Source organism: Saccostrea echinata, unplaced genomic scaffold, assembly GCF_033153115.1.
Source record: "Saccostrea echinata isolate AGI-Se365-2 ecotype Australia unplaced genomic scaffold, CSIRO_AGI_Sech_v1 ptg000054l, whole genome shotgun sequence".
In the NCBI taxonomy this organism is placed as follows: Eukaryota; Metazoa; Mollusca; class Bivalvia; order Ostreida; family Ostreidae; genus Saccostrea; species Saccostrea echinata.
The window spans coordinates 42,358,946-42,377,690 of NW_026889803.1; the positions used below are offsets into that span (position 1 = coordinate 42,358,946).

The following is an 18,745-nucleotide window of genomic DNA, read 5'->3' on the forward strand; positions in this document are numbered from 1 at the left end:
AATATGGTCAAAGGGGAATAACCACTCGTCTGCTTTCTTTCTCAACTTGTGTCTTTGATGTAAATAATACACACAATATTGTCCACACACATCGGTCTTCCAATCTTGATATCGATACGGATTATAAATCCATTGGTGAGCATGACGCTGGATAAAGTCTTGAATTTCTTTCTGTAAGGGAGGAAATCCATAAGAGTCAAAATATTCCACCACTGGACTGCTCACGTACAGACACACCCAGTGTTCTCCAGGTTGATCTTGAGGATCCGTATTCACCACGATGGCTTTTTCTCCAAGTCTTAATTGATCCGGTAATATATCCAAAGGGTACACTCCACCAAAAGAACTCTTTAATTCTCTGGATAAGACTTCTCTCAACTGTCCCGTATCCATTAGTAATCAATACTCACTTCTCTCTGTTTGTTAATTTCTAACAGGTTATCGAATTCTGCATACACCACACAATTTAAGGTGTTCACCGTATTGTTCGTAAATTGGACTTCTATTCTCAGATTTCCGGTTTCTATGATGTGGAATTTGTCCGATTGCGCTTCTTGATCTTTGGTGAAATCCCAGCCCCACAGAGTGTATCCGTTTTTATACTCTTCTAGGGTGATGTCCGGAGCCCAATCTTCTCCTAATTTTCCCAAGGCTTGATATAGACTCAGATAAGATCTCAGATATAAATCTTCATTGAAATTGGGCTCAAAACAACGAGTACTCATGGTCTCTCCGTTGATACTGACATCTAATTTCTTAATTCCAAAGTTTTGAAAATGAAACGGATTTTTAGTTTTATCTCCGTTAAAAGCCGCAATTTCCACAAAGCCTAAAATGAGACGTTTAGGCATCTGGCCTTGAAACAGATGATCCGTAATCTTAGATTGAGTTCCTGTCAGTATGGTAAAGGTTTTCACTTCGACTCTTCTCAAAGGATACTTGGCTCTATGAGTGTTCAAACTTTGATTAATGCCATTCATCATGACGGCCGTGGGTTTGGCTTTTCTCACCCACAAGACCATGTTCAATATTTTCACTTTTCCCGTACTTAGTGCTTTGATCATCATATAGAACTGAGGTCTAGCTCGATTAAATCTCAAACGGACGTCTACTCCATTGGGTAGAAATCGGTCTTGTTGAAATAGATCCAAATGTAAACGATCAAACAAGGCTATTTTCTTACTATCTTTGATGGCCTGGTGACGTTTTCTAAATCCTTCGTTTCTAGAATTGGCCGGTAACTCTGGGACGATGGGTTCGTCAATGGTCACAGTATCGGCACCACCCTGTGAACCTGGGGTTACATCAAATGTCTTATTTTGAGCCACTCCAAGGTCTGCTACCCCCACTTCGTCCATGTGTTCTGCCGTATCTTTTTCCCACAGACTACAGGCTCTCATCTGGGTCATTAAAGTTCTGGGTTTGTAAGAAAGTAATTTCTCCAGATAAGCTTTGTAAGGATAAGTATCGGTTCCTGGAGACACTATTTTTCCATTGACACTGAGATCGATTTCCGTAAACAAGGAATGAAGGATATTATTCACCGGGGCGCAAGTGGTGTTAGCTCCAGTCAGATCACCACCATCCTCTTTGGTGAATTCACACACCATTTGAACATACGTTTGAGATAAATGCAGATATTGATCTCCTTGTCCTTTAATTTCAAATTCAATGGGAGCCGTATCCGAATTTAAAGTACTAGAAATGGGGTAATATTCTTCCCATTTGGAGTCTTCTAAAGCAATATTAGTCGGGGGGACTTGGAACAATTGTAAATTGTTCATCCCACACGCACAGGAATCTGGTTGCAACATGATGTCTGTCTACTAAGATGGATTTTTCACAAATGAAGGTCAATCTCACTCGACTCCCCTATTTATAGTGTCTCTCAATCAAAGATATCTAAACCCCTTTTTCTCTTCTTAGGACCTCCTCGGGCTAACACAGGTGCTTTTTTTCTTCTTCTTTTCTTACCGAGATTCAATCTTTGTTTCAGGGCTTGTACTCCGTGAGTTTTGACAGCGTCTTTTAAAGATCTCTTATTTTCTAACACATCTAACCCCGTTCTAGCGGCAGCAGTCAAGGCATGTTTGGCTCCCGTTTTCAGTAAATTTCTCACAACTCCTCTCCCTCTCTGCCCTCTTCTTCTTGTTTTTCTTCTCCCTTTACCTTTTTGACCTTTCTTATTCATCTTTTTAAAAGCTAAACTTCCTCCTCTATTGAGAGCAAATAAGCCCGTATTTTTAACGGCATTAAGTCCATGAGTTAAAAGAGCATTTTTGATATTTTTCCTTTTTTTAATCACATCCGCTCCTATTTTAGCTCCGGCAAACAAGGCTTGATTACGACCCATTTTGACTAGATCTTTAAGAAATCCTCGACCTCTTTGTCGCCGCCGGCCTGAGCCTAATTGGACAGCTTCTTTTAAAGTCATCCCTATAGGTAGGTTCGGTACCATTCCCGAAAGAAAGTCTATAAAATTTCCTCCTCTTTGAGATTTCAAATACTGGCGAATTCCCTTTAAATGGGGTGGAAGAAATATGGATGGTATTGGTAATCCAGTAGGATTAGGGGTAAGGGCTCCAGCCAATCCAGAGATAATTCCACCTCCAACACCGTGTCCTTTTTGACGTAATAAACCTCTATGATAGACAAACTGTCCGTGTCCTCTTTGTCTCAATAATCCTGGATGATACTGCATGTTTTCATGACTCGTGTCAGACTGACCTAAATGCACTCCAGGGACTCCTTTTTATACCCCTCCTGTCTTAAGGTTGAATACAATACAGACAGCATATCAGACAAGTCATCACTCCCAATAGGATGTAACAAAAAAGATGTACACTCATCTCAGTACACTTTTCTGAAATGAAGTTTCACGACCGATTTTCCATTTAAAAAAGGCATGGGAGTCCCTAAAGGAGTCATGATATGAATCTCAATGCTATCGAAATGTTTTTTACTCAGTTTCAAATATTCCGCTCTAACAGGTTCCCATTTAGCTTGTTTTTTATCTTCCAGATTGAGTGTACAAGGAACCACTCTTAATAATTTCAAGGCATTGGATCCTACCGTCTGGGGTTCAATCAAGTCACAATACACGTACATGGAATTCAGATTTCCATATAAATCGACGTTATGGTTGCCCATGTAACTCACGTTGATCTATTTGGTTTCTGTATGGTTCTGAAGCATCACCTTCTTACTTTCTATTCCTAACTTATAAGCTAAGGCTGTGGGAAAACGAATGCATAAGGGATATTTTCTAAGTTCTCTCCCCGTAAACTGATACATCACTTTATCATATTTGTCATGATAGACTAATTTCATGACATTCTCTTTTCTAGGATCACCCAAAAACTTCCATAATTTATTCAAAGTTCTTTCCAGTCCAAGACTGATTTCATTTGTTAAAGCCATGGGATGAATGTAGGGCCCCGGTCTAAAGTGAATTCGTTTAATTTCCATCTTCTGGTCTTCCGTTATGAGATTAGCAAATTCAGTATGGTCCCAATCTAACAGTACAGGACATTGGCTTAATGGCATCGCCTCTATGCTTTTCATTTTAAATCTGCCCCATTTAAAGGCACTAGGTTCTTGGAGTTTTGGAACATAAAGCTGAGGAAGCAGGATGTCAAAATAAGCTTCCTCTTCTGTGATGTTTTTCAATGAAATGGGATACATCAATTCTGTTAAAGCCACTTCCCATTGTCCATCTGTTAAATCTACTGTTTGTGGTAATAAGGTTTTAAATTGAGCAGTCGTATTACTCGGAAAAGATTGCATGGACCCATCACTGGGTAAAGTCATGTAAAAGTCACTGCTCTCGGCCATGTTCAGTGAGATACTGAGACAAAATAACTTAGGACCCTTCTATTTATAACAACACTTTTTTTTTGTTTTTTTTTTTAATTTTATTGAGTCTATTTTTTTTTTTTTTTTTTTTTTTTTTTTTTTTACACTTCTTCTTCTTTTTCTGATCTGTAATCAATCACTCTGTCCAAAACACCAGGTCCTTCCTTTTCCATATTGTCTTTGATCTGGGAAAGGGGGATGCGACAATACACGTACTGTTTAACATCGTGATAATCTGAAAAGGTCAGTTCTTTTTTCTTCATCTTGAAAAAATGTCTCACACACTCTCCTATGTCGGAGTACCAGAGACTTTCGTTCAGAACCAGGGTCATCGGTGTCGAACGATTCATAGGATGAGTACAGCTGACCCATTTATATTGCTCGTAATGCTGGTTGAATTTCACCCTCACTCTAGTTCCTTTAGGATGCGGGATTTTGACTCTTTTTTCCAGCCACACGTTTTCCAGGGAATGTCCTGGATGATTTTCAAAGAAATCCAGGATCGCTCCTAGTTTAGTTTTCATCCACCCTCCTTCCATGTAAATAAACTGAGTGACGGGGCTCTCACAATACCAACGATACTGCATCTTTTTAAAACACGTCTGACTTGGACACTGAACTTTTTCAGAATGAATGATTTTTTTTGGGGTCATACCTCTTTATATAACCTTATCCAATCTATTTTTAGCATCTCAGGAAAAACCAAACAACATTTTTTTTTTGATTTTATGATTTATTTCCTTCATATCTACATAATGGACAAAGTCTGTAGCAAATCTTGACGAAGTTCTCGACACATTTCACACAGCATGGATACTGTCGGCATTGTTGGCACTTCCATCTCCCCTCCGTATTTTCCTCCCAGCAGGTCAGGCATTTCTTTAAGGCTCTCTTCCTGGTGACTTTGACCCATAGGGGCACCATATTCTCTGCCCCGTACTTCCATGTGAAATATTTCACGCACCAGCTACATCCACAGGTCTCCATGGAAGGGGGATCATCCACAAACCAGTGAGGAAAAGCCATTTCACAATGCTCGCAAAATTGATAAGTTCTGTGATGCCATCCGGGATGGTCATACACCGTAAATGTACGCTCATGGATCATCTCCCTATCACAGTAATGACAGTGATACTTTTCTACCTCAAAGAAATACTTCAGTCTCCACATAAAAATCATGATGAAATGTGGTGGTAGTGGTGAATTTTTTTTTTCCAAAAAAGCTCAGCTTTAAATACCTTTGGATCTGACTATTTATAGTCGCTTTGAAAAAACCCACACGTGCTTCACACGTTCTTACTCTATTTAAGTCTATTGGTTTTTCCAAAGTCAAAAAATAAATTTTTTAAGTCTATTGGTTTTTCCAAAGTCTAAAAATAAATTTAAAAAAAAAACAAAAAAAAAAAAAAAACAGGTTTTTACCTAGGGCATAAACTTGGCACCGATTCAAGTCATCAAGCTGCCTATTGTGACGTCATCACATGTATTCAGCTGAGAAAATAAGACCTGGTTTGTTTATTTATTTATTTTTTTTTTTATTATTATTGTTCAAATCGACACAAGGGACAATTTCTGTAAGAAAGCCGTATAATGGACTTGTAACACTTTTCACAGCAGGGATATTTCATACACTGTTGACATTTCCATTTTCCTTGGGTGTTTTCTTCCCAACAGGAGGGGCGTTTCGATCTTGGTATTTCTTCTCATGCGCTTAGCCCAACGTGGCATCATAAAATCAACCCCATATTTCCACAGGTAATATTTCAGGCACCAATCACAGCGACAATACCACAAACTAGGGGGATCGTCTACTTCCCAGTGAGGTATACGTTCTCCACATTCATTACATCCCCAATACCAACCAATAACGTCGTCGTCACTGTCATACTCAGGTAATTTACTGATCTCTCTCAACTGCCTATGGCAATGAGGACAGGCACTATTTTCTTGGTGAAGAAAATACGACATTCTCCACACAGAAGGCATGATTGAAAAAATTGAGCACAGTGAACTCAAAGCTAAGATTTATATATACCTTGGGATATCTATTTTTAGTCGAAGCGGAAAAACCAACAACACCAGAATTTATTTTTTTTTTCTTAGGTTTAATTCACAACAACAACAACATTAAAATAACAAACATGGAATACTTTTGCATAGTTCTTTTTGAATAGGAAAAGTTCTCCTCATGTACAAAATGTTTCACAAGCACAGTCCATGATGTCGTATCCTACTCTGAGCACTTTGTTTACATAATCTTTGATACAATCTCGGACTTTTTCCATCCATTTCCCTTGAATCCAGGTCCTTGCTGGTGCCTCTGTTTTGTGAGCCAAGACGTATTTGACTTTCCATTTGAATTCCTGATACTGGGGTCGCCATGACCCTAATAATAATACTATGAGTGGTGCACATTCATGGTCCGGTAATTTGAATCTCTTATACAGGTACACATCATTGACTCCTGTTTCTCCCGGATTCTTATCCATGAAATCTTGGATGCATTCCTCTTTGTTTTTCATCCATTCTCCTTTTTTAGTGGAACCTGTATGCTCTTGCATTTTCCAACGATACTCGGAGCTTAAAAATTCCATGTTGTGCTCTGTCCTCAGTCAGATCAGAAATGAAAAAAATCTTTGTTGTTTCCCCATTTTATATATACTCTGTGGTGTATCTATTTTTTAAAAGACATTAACTCTGTGCATTCGTGGTCTTCTTAGGGGTAGGTGTATGATGCATCATCGTAGGACTAGGCATGATATAACCCACTGAAGAACTCACATATACCATCCAATATTCTCGATTAGGATCGTGTAAAGCTAACATGACCACACTGGTGACGATGAGAGATACACAGATTAATAATTGTGCGAAATAAACGATTTCTTCTCGGGGAACATTCTCTCCACAAAATTTCCAGTGAGGAGTTATTGGATGAGATCCGTTTGGGGAATCCATGAATCGAAACTAGGGGGATATCCTTTCCACCGAACTTTGACTTCTTGAATGATTTTTTTTCCTAGGCGTCGCTTTTTATACCCCAAGATTTCCTCCACTTCGTACAGGTCGTCTTTTTTAATGATCTTTTGTAATTCTTTCTCGTAAAAAGTCCCTTCTAATTCCTCTCCGTTATAATCTTGCACTCTATACACGTAAGGATACCTTCCAGGAACTCTTTTTGAAATGGTAAACAGTTCTGTGGTCCAGTTAGGTAAATATCCTTTTTCAAATGTGCGCTTGGCTTTACTGATGCGTACCCGATCTCCTTCTTTAAACTGAGGTTTAGGAAACTGTTTCCGATTGGATTTCCCATATAAAGTTTTCCAGACTTTTAACACATTAGAAGCATTCACTTGAGCTGGTGTTCTTTGGATACTGCGATGATAAGTGTGATTGTAAGCATACACTAAATCCGGTAAGATCTCTAAATACCGTCTGGTTTTATGACGGGTGAAATAACGCCACATGCGTGCTTTGAGAGTACGCTGAAATCGTTCCACGATACTGGCTTTGGTGTCCGTATTACGAGTGGTAAAAAAATGAATGGATTTAAAAGCTTGTAAGAATTCTCGATTGGTAAATTCTTTTCCTTGATCCGATTGAATGCGGACGGGACGTCGACCGTCTTGTTGAAAAATCTCTCGTAATCCTCGAATCATTTCCTTTCCCGTTTTCTGTTTTAAAGGCACCACCCAGGCATATTTAGATAAGACGTCAATGGCACACAATAAAAACGTATATCCGTCATTGTGTTTCTTTAAACTGGACACATCTGCTAAATCTAATTGCCATTGTTCGTCTATATCCGTCACTCTAGTCTGTTGTCTCCGGAATTTTCTTTGAATGGGTTTATGTAAGGTATACGTATCTTGCTCTTTTAACCATTCTCGAATCTTTTTCAAGGAAATCTTATGTCCCAGACTTCTGACCTGACGATACAAAGCTTGTAGTCCTCCGTACCCTCTTTTAGGATCATAATAAATCTCTTTTAAAATGTCTTCCACTGGTTTCTTTTTCATATCTTAGGTAATGAAAGCCAATTTTCGTCGATCTGTTCTAATCTCTTTTTCGGTAAACTTGGACTGAATTTAGATTTTTTGATGGCCTTCGCTAAATTTAACAGAGGTCTAGGAGTGGATTTTTTTATTCCTCCATCTCCTACAGGTCTACTAATAAGGGTCAAAAATGAAGAAGAAGCATCTTTAAATCCACTATCGCCCTCGTCCTCACTATCACTGAAGATACTTTTAGGAGTACTGATTTTTCCAGGTCTCTGCATGGCTTTTATAAGGTTTCCATTGCTCACGTATTCCAGAGGAGTACGCGTCTCTTTTAAAGCTTGAGCAAATTCATCTAATCCTTTAGGAAGGGGATGGTTTTTACGAGAACGAGATCTCATACTATCAGCCTTTAAATCCACTATGTTAGAATCGGGAACTTTTTGACCTCGATAACTAATTTCACCTTCCTTATTCCAACTCAACACCTTGGTTTTCTTTAAATGATTTAATAATAATCCAGCTTTTCTTTTCATGTTTTTATTCACTGTTTCAAGGATTTCATCTTCAATCTCAGCTGGGGCTGCTGGTGATGCTGCTGCTGCTGGGGCTGGAGCTGCTCCTGCTGCTGGAGCTGCTGAAATTTTAGGTTTAGAAATAGGTTCCTGTCTAGCTTGTTGTAAATAATTCCTATATCAATGAAGTTCCTGGCCATATAAAGCGACTTTTTCTTCTGGGGTTAAATCTTCACGTCTTGTAATCTCGTCCAATTCCTGACCTAAACTGATGGTGGATTGAAATTCCGGAGGTTTGGGTAATTTTGCCTTGAGATCATTCAATAAGACTTCGGGAACTAACACCATTTTACGACTCATTTTTTTTTTTCTTCTTCTTCTTGATGACTTTATAGACGGACTGACCGGCACCCAACAGTAAAGGTGCTGCTGAGATTAAAAGGGGTAAAATGTTTCCTCCTTTTTGTTGAAGTAATAAAGCTCGTCGTTTATGGACAGATTGAGGTTTGACCAGTCTCCTGAAGATGTGTTTCTTAGGAGCTAGTTTTCGTTTATGAGCCGAACTGAGAGGTAACACTCCTTTTAATAGGTTGTACACGATCTCGCAGATTTTGAGAATACAATCTCCAGAACAATGTTTTAAAATACCCGTCTTTAATGGAGAGGAATAGTGAGGGTCAGATAACACTCTTAAAAGAGGCCAGTGAGGTTTTAATCGTGTAGAACAGCAAGTCCTTCTTTTCTTCTTCTTAGCCATCCTGGGGTTAAAATGAGGACATGTCCCAGGTTTCTCTCCTTTTTATACTCTCAAGGAGGAGGAGCATACATGTCGTGTTTGTCCTTCTCGTGTTTGTCTCTATTTTTCTGGGTGACGTCGATTTTGGAACAATATCGACATTTATATCTCATTCCTTTAGGAAGTGTAGGTGTAGAGGCGGTCAGAGGTTGAAAGCGTGCTATTTTAGGAGTGTGAATGGGTACTTTAATTCTAGGAGAGGGAATTCCCACATTGACTCGAGGAAACACTTCTAAATCGGTAGCTCTTTGACTGCCTATGGGCCCCATAGGACGATCCATTCTCATTTCAGCTTGTTTCTTTAATAACTCCCCAATAGTTTTTTGTCTTTGTTCCTTATAATACTGATTGATTTCGTTTTTCAGACTTTCGGGCATGGCTTTTCGTTGAGCTGGAGTCTTGGGAGTCTTTTTTTTTTTTTTTTTTTCTTTCTACCACCAGGGGCTTTTCTTTGAGTAGGTTTTCTCTTTTGAGGTTTTCTCTTAGGAGGTTTTCTCTTCTTTCTGGTCTTTTGAGCTGCTCCTCCTACTCGCACCATCCAATCGGGAAACACTCTTTGTTTCTTATTATCGACTCTGACTACCACACTTTTCAAACGACGGACACGTCGTTTCTTAGGTGCATTCCATTTAAATAAATGACGAATGATGACTCCGCCTAGAAATCCGGCTCCTCCGCGTTTTAAAATGGCATTTTTTCTGTCTTGATCACTCGCCGACTTATCGGCTATGATGCTTAAATCATGACGATGATTATTAATAAACTTTTGAGTCTGTTTATTGATGGGTAAGACCCCACGTATCAAATTTCGAGCTCCCATAGCAAACCAATTCAATAAGGCTTTACGCCCTAATTCGATTAAATGGGCTCGCTTGGCAGGATCTCGTTCCCGCTGTAAACGTCGTAACGTTTTCACTAATTTACTCTTGGCCGAGAGAGGTCGACCCATGACGACTGTATAATGATAAATGACAAGTGTAATGTTGGTACATTTTTATTTATACTCTTGTGGCATGTGTACAGTCAACCATTCAAACAATCGACTTCTCAATCTGTATTCGTCTGGGGTCTGTGGATTCAAGTCCACCAGGAGATACCCGTGAGGAACACTGGTGGCTTCTTGATAGGCCGACATCAAATGTGGTAAGGCTAACTGTCGACTCAAGACACTGATTTGAGATTTGTCTCTGGGATTTTTAAACAACACTAAATAATGAGCATTCAAACTAATGGTGCGATGCTGTGGTGCCCGATCAAATAAGTTCTGAGTGATGTAAATCACACTGGTATTCCGATGATGCGCTTTACGGGTAAACCAATCCACGATCGATTCGATGGCTTTTCCTCCCATCATGTCGTCAAAAATGAGTAAGTGAGGAATAGTTAAATTGGTCACTAATTTCTCATCGTCTTCTGGAATATTTCGAATGAAGGAGACCCGATCTGTTAAAGAAGTGTAAGCAGGTTGCCATTCCCGATAACACCAGACAATTTTTTGTGGCATGGGGGTAATCCAATGTAAATTTTCCACCAATTTCTTGACAAATTCCGTTTTTCCCGATTTAGAAGGTCCTGCTACCACCATGGTAAATTTGTGTTTCAATTGAAAAGACGGGAGTGTCTCCTCAGGTTGCATGATGACAAATGAAGAGAAAAATAGGGTTTCAATCCTTTTTATTCATAGTCAACACAGAAATATACGCTGGGTTCTCTTCACATCGGCTCGACAGATGGGGCAATACCGGAAGGTGGGAGCACATAATGAACAGCAACATACGTGTCCGCAAGGGAGTAAAGCCATTTGTAATTCTCTCTCTAAACAAATGTGACATTTTCCTGTGGCCTGGATCTCTGTAGAGGTTTGGTCTAGTAGAGGTTTGATTTCAGGTGAAGGTTTGTATCCCGCCCGGAGTAAATGGTTAATGAATACATTCATCACCCACTCACGTCCTTCATAGGTATTGATGTAGGGACAATTAGGGTTCCAATAAGCATGTTCTACATAAGGATCGTCTGTAGGTTCCCAGAGGTTTAAAGTCATACCACAATGAAAACAGATGGTCTTATCACTCACTCCTCTGTAATAAAATCCGGCTTTGGCTAGGTCGGGTATTAATCCTTTTAAAGAATCGGGCCATCGATCATCAAAGGTAGCTTCTCTCTTTAAGAGCAGAGCATATTTAGGGTAAACAGGAAGGTAGTCTGGCTCCTTATCAACACCAGCCATGACTGAAGTGTTATATTATTTCCCCCCTTTTTATAACCCCTCATTTTTGGGGGTTTTCCCCATAAAATAACAACACATTTAAAATAGTTTTTTTTTTTTAATAACCATAAGGTAAAGTGTTATAATCTTCCATCAATTGTCTCTTATCATAGACAATTCTATATTATTTTTCTAAAGGTATTGTCTTGACTTCATGTTGACGAGTCCTCTGTATTTTGTAGGGATACGAGACTTGGATTTCATCAATTTCTTTCTGGAGCATTTTTTCTAAAGTCTCTGGTGACACGATCTGAGAGGCCCGATAATTGAGAGTCAATCCTTTGACTTTACACATGGATTTTCCCTTGGCGGTGAGGTAAGCATAATTTTTGGGGCCTCCTGACATGAATTTGATAATGTGGTCCCCGTCTAATTCGTCTGTCCATTCTCCTAAACTGTTGCCAAGGGTAGGATTAAATTGTCCCTCCTCATGTTGGTATATGATACTGTCCGTGTCGAAATAAAGGACCCGATCTCCCAAAGGTTGTAAAGTCTCGTAGAGGTGTAATCGGGCATGGGCGGTAGTGAAACAGGCCAGTGCCACGTTTCCGAAGGGACACTCTTCCACAAATTCCTGTTTCTCTTGATAATTGACCAGCATCATGTCCGATTCGGCCTGCTCTTTATTTTCTAAGAGTTCTATCTCTTTGATGTCAATGGTCGAATCTTGTAAGAGTTGTTGTAATTCCTCTTCTTCGGTCAAGTATCGAGTTTTAGGTAATAACAGGCGTTGAGCGAATTTTCCCCACAAGCAATTTAAAAAGAGTTTGGCTATCGTTCTTAGCACCGGATTTTTTTCTATACTTAACAGGTCCATCCTGATCCCTTCTCTGTCTAAGACTTTACGAATGTAATCTAGTTTCTGTTCCTCCGTCTGACAATCAGGTGGGAATCCAGAAGCTTCCTGTTTGATCTTTAAGAAGGTATCGATGTAAGATCTGAATAAATCTCGACTGCTTTCTGAAAAATGCCAAACTTCTTAAATCCGCTCTAGGGTATATCCCATGTCCAGGGCTTTATGTAATTCTGTAGTCACCCAGGTACCCGTAAGACTGCGTTCCTGGTCTGCGTGTTGACATCGATGTTTAGAGGTAGAGTCCTGTCGTTCCGCACACGTTCGACATAAGGGAAATAATAACTTGCCTCCCGTGCGATAAGGTAAAACGGGGTGATAGAGGCCTCGGGGCGGTAAGACCCGACAGTGAATGAGGCCGAAATAAGTTCTCACGTCCTGGAAGTCGTCTGTTATGATCTGAGGATGGCCTAGGGGGAAAGGTCTGTGTTTTAATACGTAAGGGTATAAGGAACAGACGTCCACGTATCTCATGTCCCCCTCCTCACAATATAATTTAGTGGCATTGGTCCGACCTCCGTACAGGGCGTCTCGGGGGTTCAAAGGATCTGGAATGTCCAGGTCTCGTACATAATTCTGTAGAGTTACCTCTCTTTGTACCTGTTGATCGAATTCGTGCTCCCAGATGCTACGGAGGGAGTACCCCATTTCCTCTAAAACAGAACTCCGTCTTAAAGTTTCCTCGTGTAATTGTTCATAGGTAAATTGGGTCCGGTGAGGATGACTTTCGGTCTGTAAATTCGGATAGCAAGTGGGGCATCCGTGCCAATAGCATCCGTAAAATTCGTACACGGTGCGAGTGGCTTCTTGGTATCCGTCGACGGTATAACTTCCGATCTTGACTTCTCCCCCGTTTCTAGCATGTTGGATGTGAGATCCGCTCTGTTGACTCATCCAGCTTAACCACCTACAGGCTTTGGCGGAATATCGACGCGCAGGCTGATACCCCAGGTTGGGAATGATGGCAATGGTCTCTTTGGGCATGAATCCTCGACGGTAGGCTAAATTGGCGGCACTGGCAAAAGTGATGGATTCCTGGAAGGGGTCTACATGGACCAAGCTCTTGAGGGTGGCTCTAAACTGAGCACAACATCGTCGTAAAATATCGACGTCCGAGACACAGTACTCTAAAAATTCCTTCTGGAAATCAAACACTTTTCCGGCTTGTTGTTCGTACCATTGGTAAAAAGCCTGTCGTCCACTTATAGACATGTCGTCCGGATTGTAGTAAGCTGCCGGTGGATAGGGCCCCACGTAATTCTGGTTGTGTTCCGTATTAAAAAAGTGTGGAAAATATCCTTTCTTCAGTTCGGTGAATCCGAAAGCAGAGGGCATCTTGGACAGGGCAAAAGGTAAAAAATTATAGGAATCGATGAATTTCAGTCCGCAGATTTGCATGGATAAGATTTTACTGCCGTTCATGATGACGGTAGGTTTCAGGCAGGCGGAATGAACCAGGTAATTTAAAATGAACTGTCCGTCGTATCCTTTGAAATTGTGGGCGATGATGATGGCCTCGTCGTGTAATAAAGCGGAATTCTTATTTCCTGTAGTGGGTTGTAATAACCAGTCCATGAACTGCCTTAAGGTCTCTGGCCCTCGGAACACGTGTTGACGGGGTCCCATGTGTCGACAGTGAGGACAGGGATCTTCTATGGGTAAGTGACCGCAATGTTGACATACGCGGTGTGCCACACACAGGTTAGGGACGTGGATGCCGGTTTCCTGCGTACATTCGAAATCGAAATAGATGTAGAACAACTGTAAGGTCTCTTTGCCTTTCTTTTTCTTTTTCTCGGGCTTGAGTTGAACGTAGCACTGATGATCCGTGTCTACGGTTTTCTTACAGATCTTACATTGTTTCTGTCCTTTGCACTGGTGATGAGCGAGTAATTTTTTTAGACATCCATTTCTGACAGTGGTCGCATCGTCCCATTAAACTGCATACGTTGGTGACGGTATTCTTACTGTGAGGCTGTACATGGTTTTCGTAGCAAGTCCTACTCTTAAAAAATCCCAGACACTGGCTACATTGAATGCGGCTCCCGTCTTCAGGGCAGGGAGTGTCAGTTAAACAAAAATTACATCGGTGAGGGCACTGGGTACGATGCTCTGTGATGTTTCTGTAGCCCACATCGCAATGATCACAGTAGTATTGATTGCCCGTCACACCAGGCATAGATATGATGGCATCGTAATGATGGTCGTCTAACAGGACATTTAAACAAGTTCCCTCTCCGTAGCCTTTGTAAACGGGCTCTAAACTGAGTTTAGAGGAGGTGGACTTGAACTGGAATATTTTCAGTCGATAGCATGGGGCTAACACTTGTTGTAATTTTCCCCATTCTTCGGGTCCACAAGGCCGATGGATATCACAGCCGGTTTGTTCCATGAGAGCTATGGCTTCGTTTTTCTGGTCATTAGCTCTTACATCTCCTAACCTCATGCGTTTCCATCGTTTTTCCCATTCGGGGTCTGGATGTTCAGGTTTTTGACTGTGTAAACGGGTGACTACGATGGCTCGAGCTAAACAAAACTTATCCCAGGGATTGTCGATCTGAACGATGGATTGTTTCCTCTTCTTAAAACTCCCCTTATTCACCATCAGATGTTTGGTTTTGTCTCCACCACTCCCTTCCGGATACTTGACCCGAAACATGTCGAATTCCATGGCCCCGTCTCCCAGTTTAAAATCCTTCTTGGATTGTTGCACGGCTTCTATTTTGTCTAAAATGACGTCCTCGTTTAAATGTTTACATTGCGTAAACTCGTACCAAATGTCGGAATCCAGAGAAGGATGGCGTATGTTCAGGCGTAGGTAATCGTTAGGATTACACTGCATTTGATATTTGACATTTTGCAGCATGTCTCTAAATAATCGCCGAACAAAGCCTCTGTTTTCCTCCTCTGGAAATTCCTTAAAATTCACACTGTAGACATCTTCATGCGCTTTAAATTTTCTGGAATGCTTGGCTTGTTTCGATCTCACTTGATAATATTGGGAAATGGCCTTTGGCTTCTGGGGTGGTGAATGGGCTGATGAATGTGGTTCTTCATCCGACACAGTCCTTTGTTGTTCTTGTTGGACTTGGGCTCTCTGCATTCTCTCTAATATTCTGGCATTTCTTTTTCTGAGCGCTAATTCTCTGTGTTTATTGTTGTAAATAATTCTTTCTAACTCTTTCGCCCGTCTTCTCCATCTCATCAGTTGCTGGGCATGTAACAGTTTTTTCATAGCAGAATCCATGTCAACAGCTGATGGAACTGACAAGAGAATGAGCTTCAAGTCAGACACAGGCAATACTTATACAGTGTATGACGTCATAATGGCTAGGTTTTTCCAGGTGAGTGCTGAGCGCGTGCAGGTTTTTCCAGATCTCTGACCTTGACCCCGGGGTTGCACTCAGTTGACCCGGCCATCCCCCCAGGGGCCCAAAAGTGCACTCAGTTGACCCGGCCAGCTAGGCTGTTTATACTACTCATGTCATTTAAAGTAGCAGAGGCACTCTGGAGACAAGTGATGGCACTAGATACATTAATATCTTCTCACTCTGGAGACAAGTGATGGCATTAGATACATTAATATCTTCTCACTCTGGAGACAAGTGATGGCACTAGATACATTAATATCTTCTCTTTGGAATACAAGACTTACTCTGCTGACCTCTGACAAAATATCTTTCGTAAAGTAAAGATAATTTATGAACTTGAACTGCAGGAGTTTTCGGAGATTGCCTTTGGTTTTTGCTCTATCTTCAGCTCTGTTGGATCGATCTTCAGCGTATGACATCATGTGTGAAGTAATCACAGAGTAATTGGTAATCATTTTTGTGATTGCCAAGAGTTTGTGCTCTACCCAACGTGTACCGTTTGCTTTAACGGGTTTTAAAAACTGTTCATCAAGAATATCAGCAAGTTCCTTTGCCTCTCTAATTCTCTTTGAAGACGCCTTATAGAAGTAGTACACAGCTGTGAGATTCTCAATAACAGTGTCCATGTATGTTTTGCTAAACGTGTCCTTTACTGCAAGTTCTAATCTGTGTGCTTAACACCAAACCACAAGTAACCATGGACAATCTCTCTTCAACATTGTAGCAACACCATTCAACTCCCCCATCATGACACTTGCTCCATCAGAACAAAATCCAATCAATTTTTCTTTTCAATTGTCCATGCCAAAATAGTGAAATAATTGTTTAGGGCTGTTACGATACCATCAGATTTTGTGTTTGGTGGTCCTTCTAATCTCAGAAACATCATAGTTGGGTAATTATCATGTATAACTTTAATCATTACAAGTTCTTTTTCAGTTTCGGTTCTATCTGCTGTCCCATCACAAAATACACTAAAATATGGTGCATCTAATAAAGTTTATTTGAATTTGTCTTCATAAAAATTACCAATTTCAACAACAAACTGTTTAGCTGCTTTATCATTGCAATAACTTTCTCCAAGTTCCAAACCATTAAGCTGTTGAAGTTTCAGAAGGCTTTTGAAATCTGAAAATGGTCTTTCCTGTAAAGATTTATGAAAAAATTGTTTAGATAATTAGAATCAATAGCATAGTTTCTACACTGCTTTCAAATTTTCCATATTCTAATCTAGACTAATATACAATGATTTATCTGCATTAAATAATACAAACCTTCTTGACTAAATAGTATGCTGTCCTAAAGAGTTTATCCATTCTATTCAAAGTTGATTCATCAGCAATTTGAAAGCCTTTAATAATTGGTATCTCCTCCGATTCTTTTGCTTTTTGGGCATCCACTGAACGTTGGTGTGTCATAGACTTAACATGTGCAGCAATGCTTTCTTTTTAACTTTCTGGCTTCCAGTGACTATGAAAAAAAGGCCGGTAACACGATTGAAGTATTTCAAATGTGCAGCTGATGTGTTCATCGACGCCATTTTTAGATTTTTAATGTCAAGTAACTTGAGTGTATTGATTATTTTAAAAACCATACAAGATTGCTTTACCTGAGATGAGCGATCAATAGCATAATCTTGGCATATTTTGCACCAAATTTTGGTAACAATGAAATATATGGAGATAACGAACAGTATTCAAGATCAAAAGTCCATTATACAATACAAAATAGGAGCAGAGCAAACACGGACCTCCAAACATCAGAGATGGGATCTGGTGCCATGGAGGAGTGAGCATCCCCTGCCGACCGGTCACACCCGCCGTGTGCTCCTTGTCATGATCGGGAAATAACGGAAAAATCCGTCGACAATTCAGTGTGTAAATAATGGCCTAACAATTAGTATGAAAAACGTCAGTCAGCATTTGACTCAGTGATAAATTGTATTTGCTGACAAGGTCATTGTATCGACCATAGAACTTGCGAAATGATGACTTTAAACGAGACAGCTGATATTCTTGTATCATCAACTTATTTGTCAATAATTTACCTCGTTTTAGAAATTGTACATACTTAGAGCATGCTCTTGCGTATCGAATCAACTGAGAGATATATACCTCGTATGCAGGTGATGAAGGTATATTGCTGCATAAGTAAGGGAAGTTGACGATTGAAAAGTTAAAGTCATCACGTTTATCATAAAGCTTGGTTGTTAGATTACCATTAACGTCTTTTTCAAGTAAAATATCCAAATATGAAACAGATGTGTCAGACTCTGTGGTATCTTTTATCTCAAGTTCACCAGGATATATCGTATCGACATAAGAATGAAAATAGCCATTGTTAATTGACAATACGTCGTCGATATATCTAAATGTCGAGTTGAACGACACAGCAAGTGTTTTCTTCTTTTCACGTACAAAATTTTGGACAAATTCTGCTTCATATGAATACAAAAAAAGGTCTGCTAACAACGGGGCGCAATTGGTACCCATAGAAATTCCAATAGATTGTTGGAAGACCTGGTCTCCAAAAACCACATAGATATTGTCAATCAGAAACTCAAGCATCTTTTTAACGTCAACTTCAGAGTACTTGTGTGTACAATCTGCGAATCATTCTTCGTTTCGTACAAAAAGGGCATGTGCATGTGAAATTCCCTCTCCGACTTCTTCACAGTTTTAATAGAAGAGGTGAGGCTGATTCCTTCAGATGAAGTGGCCACACCCTGAGAGATTGGACTTTCATTGTTATTTTTATCAGACGATGACTGGCGACAACCGTCAGATTTTTTAAAGTAGTTTGTAATAAGGCCATTCATCATGTACAAATAACGGGAAATATCTGCGTTTCCCTTCAGCATCACACCTCGTGAGTATTTAGATCATTTCAATGCCCAAGACGAAATTAGCGTAAGCTTCAAAATCTGAACGAATAAACCGGAAAAATCCGAAAAGGACCGTTCTTTTTTTTACTCGCTAAAGTTGGCGACCACAAGTCGATTTTAACCCGCAATTTCAATTTTTATTTCGCTTTTAGCGAGTATTTCCCGTTAATTTCGACCCCTGTTGATGAAGAAAGCGACAGTGACGAC

General features: G+C 40.1%; 1 protein-coding gene across 1 annotated transcript; it reads right to left on the bottom strand.

The window, feature by feature from the left end:
• Nucleotides 1-392: 392 nt before the first annotated feature.
• On the bottom strand, nt 393-1,814 carry LOC133204897 (uncharacterized protein F54H12.2-like). Its single transcript, XM_061340639.1, has one exon. The coding sequence runs from the start codon at nt 1,812-1,814 to the stop codon at nt 393-395; it is 1,422 nt and encodes a 473-aa protein (XP_061196623.1).
• Between the last annotated feature and the right edge of the window lie 16,931 nt (nt 1,815-18,745).